This window comes from Rosa chinensis, chromosome 6, assembly GCF_002994745.2.
Source record: "Rosa chinensis cultivar Old Blush chromosome 6, RchiOBHm-V2, whole genome shotgun sequence".
In the NCBI taxonomy this organism is placed as follows: Eukaryota; Viridiplantae; Streptophyta; class Magnoliopsida; order Rosales; family Rosaceae; genus Rosa; species Rosa chinensis.
The window spans coordinates 68,123,384-68,137,105 of NC_037093.1; the positions used below are offsets into that span (position 1 = coordinate 68,123,384).

The following is a 13,722-nucleotide window of genomic DNA, read 5'->3' on the forward strand; positions in this document are numbered from 1 at the left end:
CCACTATTGTTCGTACTCGCGGCAACTTCCGTTCATGGCTTCATGCTCGTCCAAGCGGATCCACAAAAAAATAGAGAATCTCGTTAGAGTAGCTCTAAGCTTTTGCAATTCTGGGCAGACAACACCAAGTTCCAAAACAACTATCAAATACAAAGTGCGCCAAACAATTGGATCAATTTCTCGCCAAGTTCCGAAAACAACTGATCATTTACAAACTACCAAACTTGGATCACTTACCAAGTTCCAAAACAAATGCTACCAAACAATTGGATCATTTTACAATTTCAAACCACTTGGATCAATTAACAAGTTCAAAAAACAACTGATGAGTTACAAACTACCAAACTTGAATTACTTACCAAGTTCCAAAAACAACTGATTAGTTACAAACTACCAAACAATTGCATCATTTACAGAGTTTCAAGCACTTGGATCAGTTACCAAGTTCCGATACAAATGATTTGTTATAAAGAGAACAAAAGCCCAATGCTTTGAAATATCTGAAATTACACCCAAAATGCTTCATCTTAGTAGGGGACTCAGTTACTTCTCTGCTGGAGCTCTCTTCCTCTTTGCAGGGGACTTGGTCTTCATCTTTATCGCAGTTGTGGGATGAATGAACTGGTTTGCAGTTCATAGCTGCACAACAGATGGCTATGTTGGCTTGGGTGGTGATGCATAAAATGGTTGGGATGCAGAGGCTTGCATTGGTTGAACTTCATGTGTGGTTTTTGCCTTCTTGGGTGCTCTATTATCCTGTACAGACAGCGAATCTGTGGCTTAATAGGGGGTATAGACAGAGTTATCTAGGACAGAAAAATACCATTTTTGGATTCATCAATTTAAGTCATTACTAATAACAGTTAATAGAATTATTTGGCAACCCATACATTCATTTGATACCCTAAAGAAAACTATAACAGAAATAGAGTTTATCAAAGAAACTGAAAACTATAACCAATTCACTGATCTATCTTCTTAATCAGCAACCAAAATGTTCCAAAAAGAGTTACAGTGACCCAAAACCCATTAGATAGATAGAGATATACTTGGTAAATGAGAACTTAAAACAACAATGAAAATAGCAAAAATCTTTCCAAGCTTAAGGGTAAATCTAATGTTCTAAATGCATTTAGGCTTACATTATTGATCAGCAACAACCTTTTTGAAATGACCAGTCAGATCATTTTCCATTTCATGATTACGATGAGGTATAAGAATCGACACTAAGGCATTTACATATAGACAATTGGAGCATCTTGCACCGTATTGAACTACATTAGATGGGATTTTAAATTTATTGAATAGAAGAGTAAATAAAATTAGGAGAGTACACATGAAGCTAAGAACTGTGAAATATGTCCAAAAAAAATGAACTGCATGTATATGCATAATGTAGATACATATCAAAGGGAGGACTCATTTCTAACTCAATTTTTATTCCTACTGAGCCAAGGAACAGACACAAGAGGATGCAAAGGACAGGACCAAAACTGCACCCATAAAAAGAAACCAAGACACAATAACTAATACATAAGGGAGCAGAGGAATATAACCAAAGCTGCATCCCAGAACAACCTATATTAAAAGGACACAAAGAGTAGAAGACCAACTAAAGTACAAGACCAATTGAAAATCGCTAAACCAGCTAAAAGAACCCAGCAATAGTTATAAGCAAAGTAGCAATTGTAGTGTTTCACAGATGAAAAGAGTACAGCTTGGGTGCCTAAGTCAAATTCTCAAGATACAAACAAACAATCCTTGAGCAAATACTATAAACAAATAATAGCAGTATATAATAACTGAATTCAAACCAACCCAGATAATCATATGAACTGACAAACAGTTTGCATAGCGTTAGCACTTATAACTGTAATCAAGTCAATAAAAACATTGCAACTATAAAATATCGAAGTCACTTGAAAATATAACTAATAGCAATAAAACGCGACAAGTTCAGGAGAAACCACTCTGAGATCAAGTTGAAAATTGCTTAACTAACTCTCAACCATTCAGCCATTCACGCACTTGTCATTTGTCAATGCGTGGCTGAGTGACTAATCAAATACCAGTAGGAATAGGTGAAATGGATATAGAATTATAGGGATTAAGAACCAACAGAATCAAAGATAAAGTACCAGATCAACAGAAACAAAGAAGCCACTAAGACACTGATAAGGAAATCAATGCCCAAAAAGGCAATCCCACCCTTGGTCCGAGGTTTGATTCGCTGAAGACAGAAACTTTCGGCTCAATTTGCTGCTGGGTAGAGAGGCAGTGATAGAGTGGTTCTTGGTAGGCTTGCGAAGATGTGATTACGCAAAATTGATGAGGAGCTTACCAAGTATGAAAGGAGGTTGCAGAAGTTGGGGTCCGGGAATGCTTTGGGTTTGGGGCGTGTGGCGGAGGAGCGAAGGAATCGGGTTTTTTGAAGACACAGAAGAGATCAATCTATGAGCTTAGGTTGTTTGAGTTTTGACGGCAGAGGAGGCTGGGAAGAGAGGAGCTGAGCATAATAAAACCCTATCTGGGTCAAGGTAAAGTCATAGAGAAGATGAGGACATAATAGGAAAGAAGAGAAAATTTCATTTAATGAAACACTGTTCACTCCGTGTTTTCTCATAATCAGCTTCCCAAAGCTGGTAAATGCTGCTTCTCAATTTCAGCTTCTTGAAGAATCAATTCGGACCAAAAGCCACTTCTAGACATTTTACCAAACAGCATAGCATAAGCCCAAAAGCAGAAGCAGGTTCAAAATCACCTCCAAAATCAATCCCAAACTAAGCCTTACTATACTATTATGGCCCAAAAAATCATAACTAAAATTATACATATTTCTTAAAGAACTCGCCAACTGTTTGTTTCTTTCATTACAAAATTGGAAGGAAACCTATTCCTACACACTAATGTCTACCTCACTACTTATAGAGTTATATCATAGAACACGTGTCATGTCATTCTCAAAACACTTCTAGCTTGTTGGATAATATTTTTTTTAAAAACGTGATTGATTTTTAAAAACAAAAGCAAGAAAACAAAATTATATATTTTAAATTTGAAAATGTGTTCAATAGTTTAATGTGAAAAAATATTTTCTATAATATATAAATTGAGAGACGAAAAAGGTGAAAATATTGAATTGTTAATTTTAGTTTCCCTGTTGAAAATAAAACATAATTTTTTTATTTTATCTTTTAAAAAAATAGGTCGCCAAATACATTAAGAACTCTATTTTCATTTTCTAATACAGGTATGAAAATGTTATGAAATGCCACTTAAATTTTGCACACGAGAAAAATTAAAATGCTTTTACTTTCTAATAATTTATACGCAGGGCAATGATATAGGGCCTCAATGAGGTCTAAGATTTGTGGCCTCAATCCTAGGTGTCAAGCCATGTCACCTATACACCTCATTAATTTGTCAAATCATGTCATGTCATTCTTGAATAAAAAGACTATCTTATCCTTTCAAAATCTAATGGCTCTAAATTATTTTAACTTTATTCTATAAAAGATAACTTTTTTTTTTATATATATATATATAATTTGTCTAATTTTTTTTTATATTTATATAATTCGTCAAAATATATATATATATGTTGTTAAATATATAACGGCTCTAAATTATTTTGACTTTCTTTTAAAAAAAATATTGTTTGGTTTTTTCTCCTTTCTTTCTTTTTCATTATTTTGGATTTTTTTTCATTATACATATTAAAAAAAAAGTATGGGTGTGTGTGTATATATATAATTCTTCCAAAAAATTTATATATTTTCGATGGAGAATTAATGTGGTGTGTGTGTGTGTATGTATATATATATATTAATATCGTAATTATTATCCATGAAATCTGGTAAATTGAAGTAATATTTAAATCTTTTAATAAATAAAATTAATGGAAGATTAGTTACCTTATATTAACAAGTTAATTTGAAAAATCAAAAATTAAATTAGATTCACAAAAATGGAAAGAAAATGTATTTAAATCGTAATTTTAACTCATAAAATCTGGTGATTAAAAACCTAGATATCTAAATTGATTGGGAAGTTGATATCTGAAAAGAAATTGCTTAATATGGAATACAATATATTGCACATGAGGAAATTAATTTTTGAAAGTATACTTGATTTGTTGATCCCAATTTTTTCAATAGACAATAATGATTTTTAAATGTGAATGATAGCTTCTATTTTAGTATAAATATGTCATTAGAAAAAAGTTCTTAGTGAACTCTACTTGTTCATTATTAGCTACTTAGTACTTTTTTATTCGTATAAGACATGTTAGTACTTAGCTGACTTTCAATTTCAATGTGAATGATATATGGCTTCAATTTTAGTGTGAATATGTTATTAGGGAAAGATTCCCCGTTGAACTTTACTATTGGCTACTTAGTACTTACTTGTTTGTGCAAGACACACTAGCTTATTTTAAGTTTCAATAGATGATGGCTTCTATTTTAGTGTGAATATGTCATTCGGGAAATGTCTCTAGTAAACTTTACTGGCTCAGTATTAGCTACTTAGTACTTATTGTTCGTGCAAGACATGCTAGCTAACTTTAAATTTCAGTATGGATGATGACTTCTATTTTAGTGTAATTATGTCATTAGGAAAAGGTCCCCAGTGAACTTTACTAGCTCATTATTGGCTACTTAGTACTTATTTGTTACTGTAAGACAATATGGATGATGACTTCTATTTTAGTGTAATTATGCCATTAGAAAAAGATCATCAGTAAACTTGACCATCTCATCATTGGCTACTTAATACTTACTTATTCGTGCAAGATATGTTAGCTCTTTCAGTTTCAGTAGATGATGACTTCTATTTAAGTGTGAATATGTCATTAGGTAAAGGTCTCCAGTGAACTCTACTAGCTCATCATTGGCTATTTAATACTTACTTGTTTGTGCAAGACATGTTAGTTCTTTCAGTTTCAGTAGATGATGACTTCTATTTAAGTGTGAATATGCCATTAGGTAAAGGTCTCCAGTGAACTCTACTGGCTCGTTATTGGCTACTTAGTACTTAGTTGTTACTGTAAGACATGTTAGCTGACTTTAAATTTCAGTGTGGATGATGATTTCTATTTCAGTGTAAATATGCCATTAGGGAAAAGTCCCCAGTAAACTTTACTGGCTCATTATTAGCTACTTATTACTTATTTGTTCGTGTAAGACAAGTTAGCTGACTTTAATGTTAATGTGGACGATGACTTCTATTTTACACCTTCCTTAATTGCACTTTTTCTTTGATTATTGTTGTGTTATACACCTATTGTTCATTGAATTTCTACATAGTATTAATAACATTATGATTGTTTTTTCATGTAAAAATAAACGAACAGTTGTATTAATGAAGCGTCACTTGACCTTTAAGGAACACTTCCTAATGTTGCGTTTGGATGAGACAATATTAAATTATCGAGAAATTTTGAAATGATGGAATCTAGAATTTTATAAATTCAATTTATTAATGATATTTTCTTATCTCTTCAATTACCAGATTTCATAGATTTAATTACGATTTCAATACATTTTCTTTTCATTTTTGTGGATCCAATTTAATTTTTGCCTTTTCTAATTAACTTGTTAGTGTAAGGTAAACTAATCTTCCATTAATTTTATTAAATTCATTTATTAAAAGAGTTGAATATTACTTCAATTTACCAAATTTGATGGGTTATAATTAAGTTATTAATATATTTTCTTTCCATTTTTGTGGAATCAATTTTAAATTTGACTTTTTTTTTAATCAATTTTTTTAAAAAAAATTTTGTGGGTTAGAATTATGACATTAATATATATATATACACACACCATATTAATTCTACATCGAATATACATATATAAATTTTTGTATGAATTATATATATACATATATAATATAATTATATATATATATATATGTTTGTGAATATATATATATATATTTATACACACAAACACATTTGTATATAATTTATTTTTGACGAATTATATATATATATTCACAAACAAATATATATATATATATAATTATATATATAACGAAAAAAAGAAAAAAGAAAAAACCAAAATAATATATTTTATTTTTAGATGAAAACCAAAATAATTTAGAGCCATTAGATTTTGGAAGGATAAGATAGTCTTTTTACTTTAGAATTACATGGCATGATTTGGCAAATAGGTGATGTGTGTAGGTGACATAACATGACACCTAAGATTGAGGCCACAAATCTTAGGCCTCATTGAGGCCACAACTCATTTTCCTTTATACGTATTACGAATTTTGATGGGAGAGCCGGGAAATATGTGGCAAACTAGTGAGTGCAGAGAACCCCTTTCATACCACCCAAAACGACGTCGGCCGCCGAAGTCAGCTTACTCGCTTCATTCAAAAAAAAAATCCAGCCACAACCTTCCATTTTCTCCCAAACCACCTACTCTTCGTCTTCGTTTTAGTGTCTGTTTCACACACCACCCATTACTGACTGACACGTGGCCTCCAGTGCATGAGAGAAAAAGGAGAAAACAAATCTGAGAAAAGACCAAACTACCTCTGCAGAAGATATCCACCCAGATAAAAAGAGACAAGCCCTCCCTCCACACAGATTGTGGCCGTCCTCTCTCTCCAGCAACTGGAACCCACTCTTATACTTACAGTCCCCCAGTTTCCTCCCCCACTGTAACCAATCCCAAAAGCCATGTTTGAGGAATCTGTATCCTCCCTGCCCTCAATTTGGGCCTCCATGAACAGCTGGTTAACCCCAACTGTTCTCTTCCTCCTCCTCCAGCTCATGATTGGCACCATCTTCATTGCTTCCAGCTTAGGCACCCAGAAGCACCACGACCAAGACCACCACCAACACCAACACCAACAAGGCTTGGCGAGATCTCCCTCTGTTTTGCAGCGGTTCAAATCCATCAACTTCTACGCCTACAGATCTCCGGAACCGGCCACGAATTATGAAAAACCACCCGAATCCGAGACCCATTTCGCTTTCCCGCACGCCCAGGAGGTCGAACAGCCCAAACTCCCCAGATCTCCTTCCATGCTGGAGCAGCTCCAATCCAAGTTCCAGTTGCACTTCCCGAAAGGGTCCAGCCCGCTACAGCCCCGAGATTTCGCAGCCCCGGAACCCCATTTCAGTACTTACGAGCACTCTCATGAAGACGAAGAGTCGGAAGAGGAGGCCAAAGAGGCTGAAGAGTTGGATGAGGACCAATTCGAAGCCAAAGAAGAAGAAGAAGAACAGACCCTGGACGAGGTTTACAGCCAGCTACATCTGCAGGACCACCACGTCAGCAGGACGAAATCGGACACCAAGCCGGCTTCCGGCGACTTACCCGCGAAGCTGCCGAAGAAGATGAAGAAGTCGGCCAGCGCCAAGTCGGCATTTGCTCATTTCGAGGCGGACGACATCGTGGAGAGCCGCCGGCCGGCGACCGTGAAGGAGAAGAAGGCAAAGGCGGCGGAGGACGACGCGGAGGTGGATTCGAAAGCCGATGACTTCATCAACAGGTTCAAGCAGCAGCTGAAGCTGCAGAGGCTGGACTCGATCATTAGGTACAAGGACACGGTCAACAGAGGAAGCGACAAGTGATTAATTAAGATTATTATTATGGGTTTTGATTCATTTAATCTTGTGTTAAGTTTTGGGGAAGAAGAAGAATTCTTAGGGGTTCTTGAATGTATGTAATGTAGATCTACTAGTCTCCTGCTGCTACTACCAAGTCTCTCAGTCGCTGTTGCTGCCGCGGCGGGCACTTTAATTTGTTTGTTTTGTTCAGATATGCCCTTCTATGTTTTAAGTGTTCTATTTACGGTTGGCATCCCTTCGTTATTGAGGGGTATATGGGTAAATTTGGTCGTCGCTGTCGATCTGTGTTTTATTGACTTATTTGAAGGAAGCGGTGTTGCAGGGGTGGAGATTAGATTATAAGCTGGAATTGCCCACGGACCACAAGAAATTTAGTTATTTATTTTATCTATGAATCGGTGGGGCAATTCGGTCAATTCATGTTGGATTTCGCTATCTCGGAGTTTTATCCGTATGTGTAGGGAGTTTTGGTCGTGTTGCACGTGGGTGGTTTTGATACTTGCATTGAACACCGATTGGCGACGTGTACTATAACCTAGTTCTTCTTCGTCTTCCAAAATAAACATTCAAAAATTAATTCTACGCTAATTAGCGTAGACTCGTAGACTTCAGGCAAGAAGTTAAGGAGCTTTGGCAACTGGCAAGCTGTCTTACTCTTGGGGACAATAGATAACAACGGACGTTACTGCTTTTGTTTTATCATCCGCTCTCTAAGGATATAGGAACTCGGATAGAATACTGATACATTAAAAAGATGTAGTTCGATAAAAAGGGTAGAATAACCTAGTATTGATGAATGGAGTCAGTGAGCCTCTAAATTAAGTTATTTTACTTAATAGAGGAACCCACTTGTACATAACTGGATTTGGTGTTTGGTGACATAGTTATTGCTGGGTTTAGGTTTTTATCGCTGGGGTTTGATCCATTGTGCGTTTTAATGAATCCATAAATTTCTCTTGGATATGGTATGGTATGGATGTGGGGGTCGTAGCAGGGTTTTTCGGGGCCACATTAGTAATTATGTATGATTCTTTTGTCTTGAGTCTTGACCAATGTTTCATGATGTTAAATTGTGAATGGTGAAAGGGGCCACATCAGTGGGTAAAATGTCACCCTTTTTATACTTGGACCGAGGTAAAATGAGTGACTTGGGTCCGAATAGCCACTGCCGAGGCAGGTGCTATAACCGTAGCGAGAGCCACTACCTGAGAGTTCAATCCTCGTTCACCGTATGGCAACTTCAACAGAGTTGTGTATATTCCGAATGTGCACTAAAATCTTTATTTCATCTTCAAGAATAAACCCTAAATATTTCGGAATGGGGTTACACAATAGTATAAAAACTAAAACAACTAACTAAATGAATATTTATTTTAAGGAACAATTTGACACATTATGTGTGATACAATTTGATACATTATATCTAAAGCTACCAGTAGGACTAAAATGAGAAGCAAGGGGCTAGTGGCACTACCATCAGACGAACTTTACGTGCATTTGAGTACTTGTATTAATCACTAAACTACCTCTTGGATCTTGATATTGGGTTTTGGGATGAGCTTTGAAGAACTAAAACTTGTGAAACAAAAAGACCATGCTCTAATGGTTGGACAAGCAAGCAATGTCTTGGAGGTAAGATTACATTAGGCAGATGCCTTGGCTTTTTACGGGTGGTTTTTGTGTCGCCCCTTTTAAAGTTATATGATCAACTTGATCTCAATTATTTGTTAATATCAATTATAATTGCATTAAAGGCATATAAGTTAATCAATCAATAATGGAGTACTTGACAGAAGCTCAAGTCAATCTATATTTTCAAAGACATATGAAAGATTTGCTCGATTGCTAAGCGATACATTTCTTTTTGATATATTTTTGTGTATAAAATATCGATCTGAGAAGCTGATTTCAATCTACGAAGTCCAAAACTCTTCACACCAAACTCTACAAGGAACACTTTTGTCTTCTAAAATTCTATGAGTTTAAATCAATACATTAAATACAAAAACAATCCAAAAGTACCCTGTGTTTAAAAGAAAGAAACAACTTGATAAGATCCCTCAGCTCCTAAACATTTTGGCCTCTGATTGCCTTATTGTTTTCGCTTCACAGGGCTATATTGCTGGGCTATTTGATTCTGATTGACTTGCACACATCCTATTTGAGGCTTCACGCAGAACCTGAAAAAAAAACCTTTCACAATTTATGAGATCATACCTAGAACATAGTTATGCCCGATATGGCGATATCTATATAATGGCACATCAAACTCCCAAGTATGAGAATGAACATCTCATTCATAAACACAAAGCAAAAGATCACAAACTATACCAAATGAGAATGAAAAACTTAAATTTAAGTCGCAAACAAAATAAAACAACCGTAGGCTAAAGAAGAAATTTTGAAACTAGAGTAAAGGATCAGATCTTGACCTGACTGCATCCCCATTCCAAATCCAGTGGAGGACTTGGAAGCCCGTCATTTAGAAGAAAACAGAATATCACCATCTTAGAGGCCAAACCAGCAAGAAGAAGTAAATGAGAGGTAGAAGAAGAAGAAGAAGAAGGGAGTATATATGTAGGGGGAGTTTAAGGTTACAATCATGCAAATCAGGACCCTTCATTCGAATTCAAGGTGTTGCACCAACTTCTCATGCAGATAGAGCAGACCGAGTAGCATGGCATAGTGACCATTGACCATTGACCAAAACCATTGACAATTGATTTGGGACTTAATTTCAGGACGTATTTCTAATCAACATTGAGTTGGATCAAAGGTCGGCTGATTGAGGATTATATATGTGTTCAAATATGGATAACTAAACTTTAAATTTTTTATTTTTTTTTTTAAAGAAGGGTTGATGCTGCTACCCTTAAGTCTTGATTAATGAAACTGCCGAATACAAAGAGGGGGACATTGAGCCTAAACCTCTGATTACAATAAGCATCTAGAACACATCCCGAAATGATATCGGGAGTCTCTATTGTTTGACTCCAGTTTTGTTGCAACTAGTCAAAAGTCTCTTTTCTGCGCGGGCGTGCCAGCACCGTTCGGGTACGGTCGTCGGGAGTGTCCCTTGACCTGGCTTCTTTGGAGCGATTGTGGATGAGGAGAGCACCAACCTAGTCGCGTGATTCTTTGTGCCTCTTGGTAAGGACTTTTGCTAAGCTTCTTTAAGATTACACAATCGATACTCGACGTCGTAGATCGAGCATAGTGAAAATCACTGGGAAGTGGGGAGAACTTGCTAAAGCGTGACTTTAGCTTAGCTGGACTGCGAGGGCGTTACCCTTGCTTGGCTGGTTTCGTAACTGTTGTGGTCGCGGTACTACAGTCGGCTCCCGAGGAGACTAGGACCGAAGCACGTTGACAGAGGGTTTAGTGGCACTGACAGTCGGCTCTTGATCAGACTAGGACTAGAGTGTGATCACAGGTAAGAGAAAGAGAGGGATTCTCTGGAGAGACTTGAGTAGTCGTAGAGATTAGTTGATGAATTGTGTCTTGTTACTTGTTGTTGCCTCTATATATAGGCTACCAAGCCATAGTGGTTGGCCTTAAACAAATCATGATGGGTTTTCCATTTAAGCACTAATGGAATCATGATAGGTTTTCCTATTAAGCACTAATGGAATCATGGAGCACTTAATGGAATTATGGAGCACTAGATGGAATTATGGTGGGTTAGGCACTTAAGCACTGATGGAATTGAAAATGATGAGTTTTGGAGAGGTTTTGAGTCACTTTCTGCTTATTTATTCCTTCAATTATATCTCTACCAAGAATTCAGAATGGGCCTTCGACTTCTTCATATCAAATGATCCACCATGAGTGCAGATCATTCTGGAAAATTCAGAGCTTACTTCTATGTGGTTGGGCCTGAAACGCTGCTGGACTCCTTACAGGTCCGGTTCTTCAGTTTTGTCTTTCAGAAAATTGGATTGAATGTTTGAAGGTTTTCCACTCCAAACTAGCTCTTGCACTATTCATAAGAAATGATCCTTGGGATATCTAGAATGAATCTGAAAAGTTTTAGCTCAGTTGGATTTCGTTTGGTTAGTCTTCCGCCCCTCCTTCCTTGTTTAGCTCGGTTTCTCCTAGTCGAAGTAGGAAAATGTGCTAAAGTTGACTTTTCTTTTCCATGCTTCCATCATTTCATTTTCTTGCAGCTCGCATAATCTTCCATAATTCTGCAGGTAGGCTTTATTTAGCCTCTAAATAATATATTTCGAACTTGTCGACAATATATAGCTTGAGCCACTGACATTGGCTCAATTTCTCCAAGATACGCCTTATCAGGCCAAAATGCTCATTTTGGGTTCAAACATCTATAAAGTACACGTATCTAACAAGCACCAATTAGCAAAGAGTGCTCTACTAGCTACTCCATTTTCTTTGACATAGCGGTGACATACTGGAAAGATAACTCGATTACAACGAAGCATAATTACCAAACTCACAACTTTCCTACTATGTTGCCGCTAGAAAATAGATTCGGCAACACTTACTTTCATTCTGCCACTAGGAGATTGCGACCATTTAATCATAGATCGCCACCTCACTAGACCAGATAAGGCACTTAGAGTGCATACACAGACATTTAGCCTGACTAGCGCTGCAAAAAACATGCAGGGACCTATTACACGCCAATGGTGCGACAAAACTAACAAGCGTAGATAAATCTAAAGACAGAAAAAATAAAAAAGACAGCCCAAGCCAGGCCCAATAAAAGGGCACAAGCCCAAACCTCATCACAGGACCTCTGCCATCAACAAGGCATGGGTGAGCTCTGCCTCTGCCAATCAGACTCTCCCCTAGATATGATCCAAAGGACACAACCCAGATCGGGTTAGCCCGATCAGAACCTCGTTGCGCCGCCACGACCATAGCACGACCACGCTGAACCCGTGACACCAACCCACTCCGCCGACCATTGCCACGAGAAACCAACCAAAGCCCGACATTAGCCATCCTCCCCTTCCTGACCTCAAAAACTGCCACCGCGATCCGAACAAGGATGTTGATTGAAGAAACCCGGCCTACCAGACGCACAAGGAGTCAATGAAAGCCCGTTTGACGACGGCGAAGTGGCTCGCTGCCCTACAGGGAAGATAACCTCAGCTTTTTCTCTCAAACCTCTCTAGATTTTTTTCTCATAGATTCTTTTACTCTTCTCAACTTTAAATTTTAATGAAAGGCTGATTTGAATGTCATTTGGGATATGGTGAAGGTTAAATGCTTAACTAGGTCACTTGTATGTCTTCTTGGTTGACCGATGGCGTGACGACCGCGAAACGTACTTTTTTTTTCACATCACGTCTGTAAATATTCTATCGATGGATGTGCGTGGACATAAGATAAAAATTTCAATTTTAACTACAAAGACGTTGGCCTAGACCAATTTGCCTCCTAAAGTTGTATTGACTTATACATTGCATTTAAATTGTTGAGGTTCATTCTAAAGTAACTATGAAGTGGAAAATGAATTTGGAGAAACCAACCGCTCGATGGAGAGATTGTATTATTTTATGGTAGATGTAAAAAATCCAGCCAATTTGGTTCTCTTTTCTAATTCGATCAACAAGGTCAAACTTAGTTACTCTTATAAACTTATATTTATATATCATGCACTCCAAATAGCAACCCCTATCAATTCAAAGAAAATGTAAAAACTGACCGTTGGATGAGATTATTACAATAAATTACGAGTGTGGTAAAAAATTTAGCCAATTTCACCATACTTTTGTAAATATTCCATCGATTGATGGGCATGGATATAAGATAAAAATTTCAATTTTAATTATAAAGATGTTGGCCTATACCAATTTGCCTCCTAAAGTTGTATTGACTTATACAGTGTATTTAAATTGTTGAGGTTCATTCTAAAGCAACTATGAAGTGGAAAATGAATTTGGAGAAACTAACCACTCGATGGAGAGATTGTAATGTTTTTTGGTGGTTGTAAAAAATTCAACCAATTTGGTTCTCGTTTCGAATTCAATCAACTAGGTTAAACTTAGTTATTCTTATAAATCTATATTTATATATCATAGACTCCAAAGAGCAACCACTATCAATTAAAAGAAAATGGAAAAACCGACCGTTGGGTGAGATTATTACAATAAATTGTGAGTGTG

The 13,722-nt window shown here is 36.7% G+C and overlaps 1 protein-coding gene and 1 long non-coding RNA gene across 2 annotated transcripts; one reads left to right on the forward strand and one right to left on the reverse strand.

The window, feature by feature from the left end:
• The first annotated feature begins 6,568 nt into the window (after positions 1-6,568).
• LOC112173180 (pathogen-associated molecular patterns-induced protein A70) lies at positions 6,569-7,886 on the forward strand. Its single transcript, XM_024310760.2, has one exon. It carries the CDS (start codon positions 6,692-6,694, stop codon positions 7,589-7,591), a length of 900 nt encoding a protein of 299 aa, XP_024166528.1. The 5' UTR covers positions 6,569-6,691; the 3' UTR covers positions 7,592-7,886.
• A 1,647-nt stretch (positions 7,887-9,533) lies between these two features.
• Positions 9,534-10,147, reverse strand: LOC121050275. The gene is made up of 2 exons (XR_005802537.1): positions 10,021-10,147; positions 9,534-9,768 (listed from the first exon to the last, which is right to left on the reverse strand). It is a non-coding gene; the product is annotated as an uncharacterized LOC121050275 (long non-coding RNA).
• Between the last annotated feature and the right edge of the window lie 3,575 nt (positions 10,148-13,722).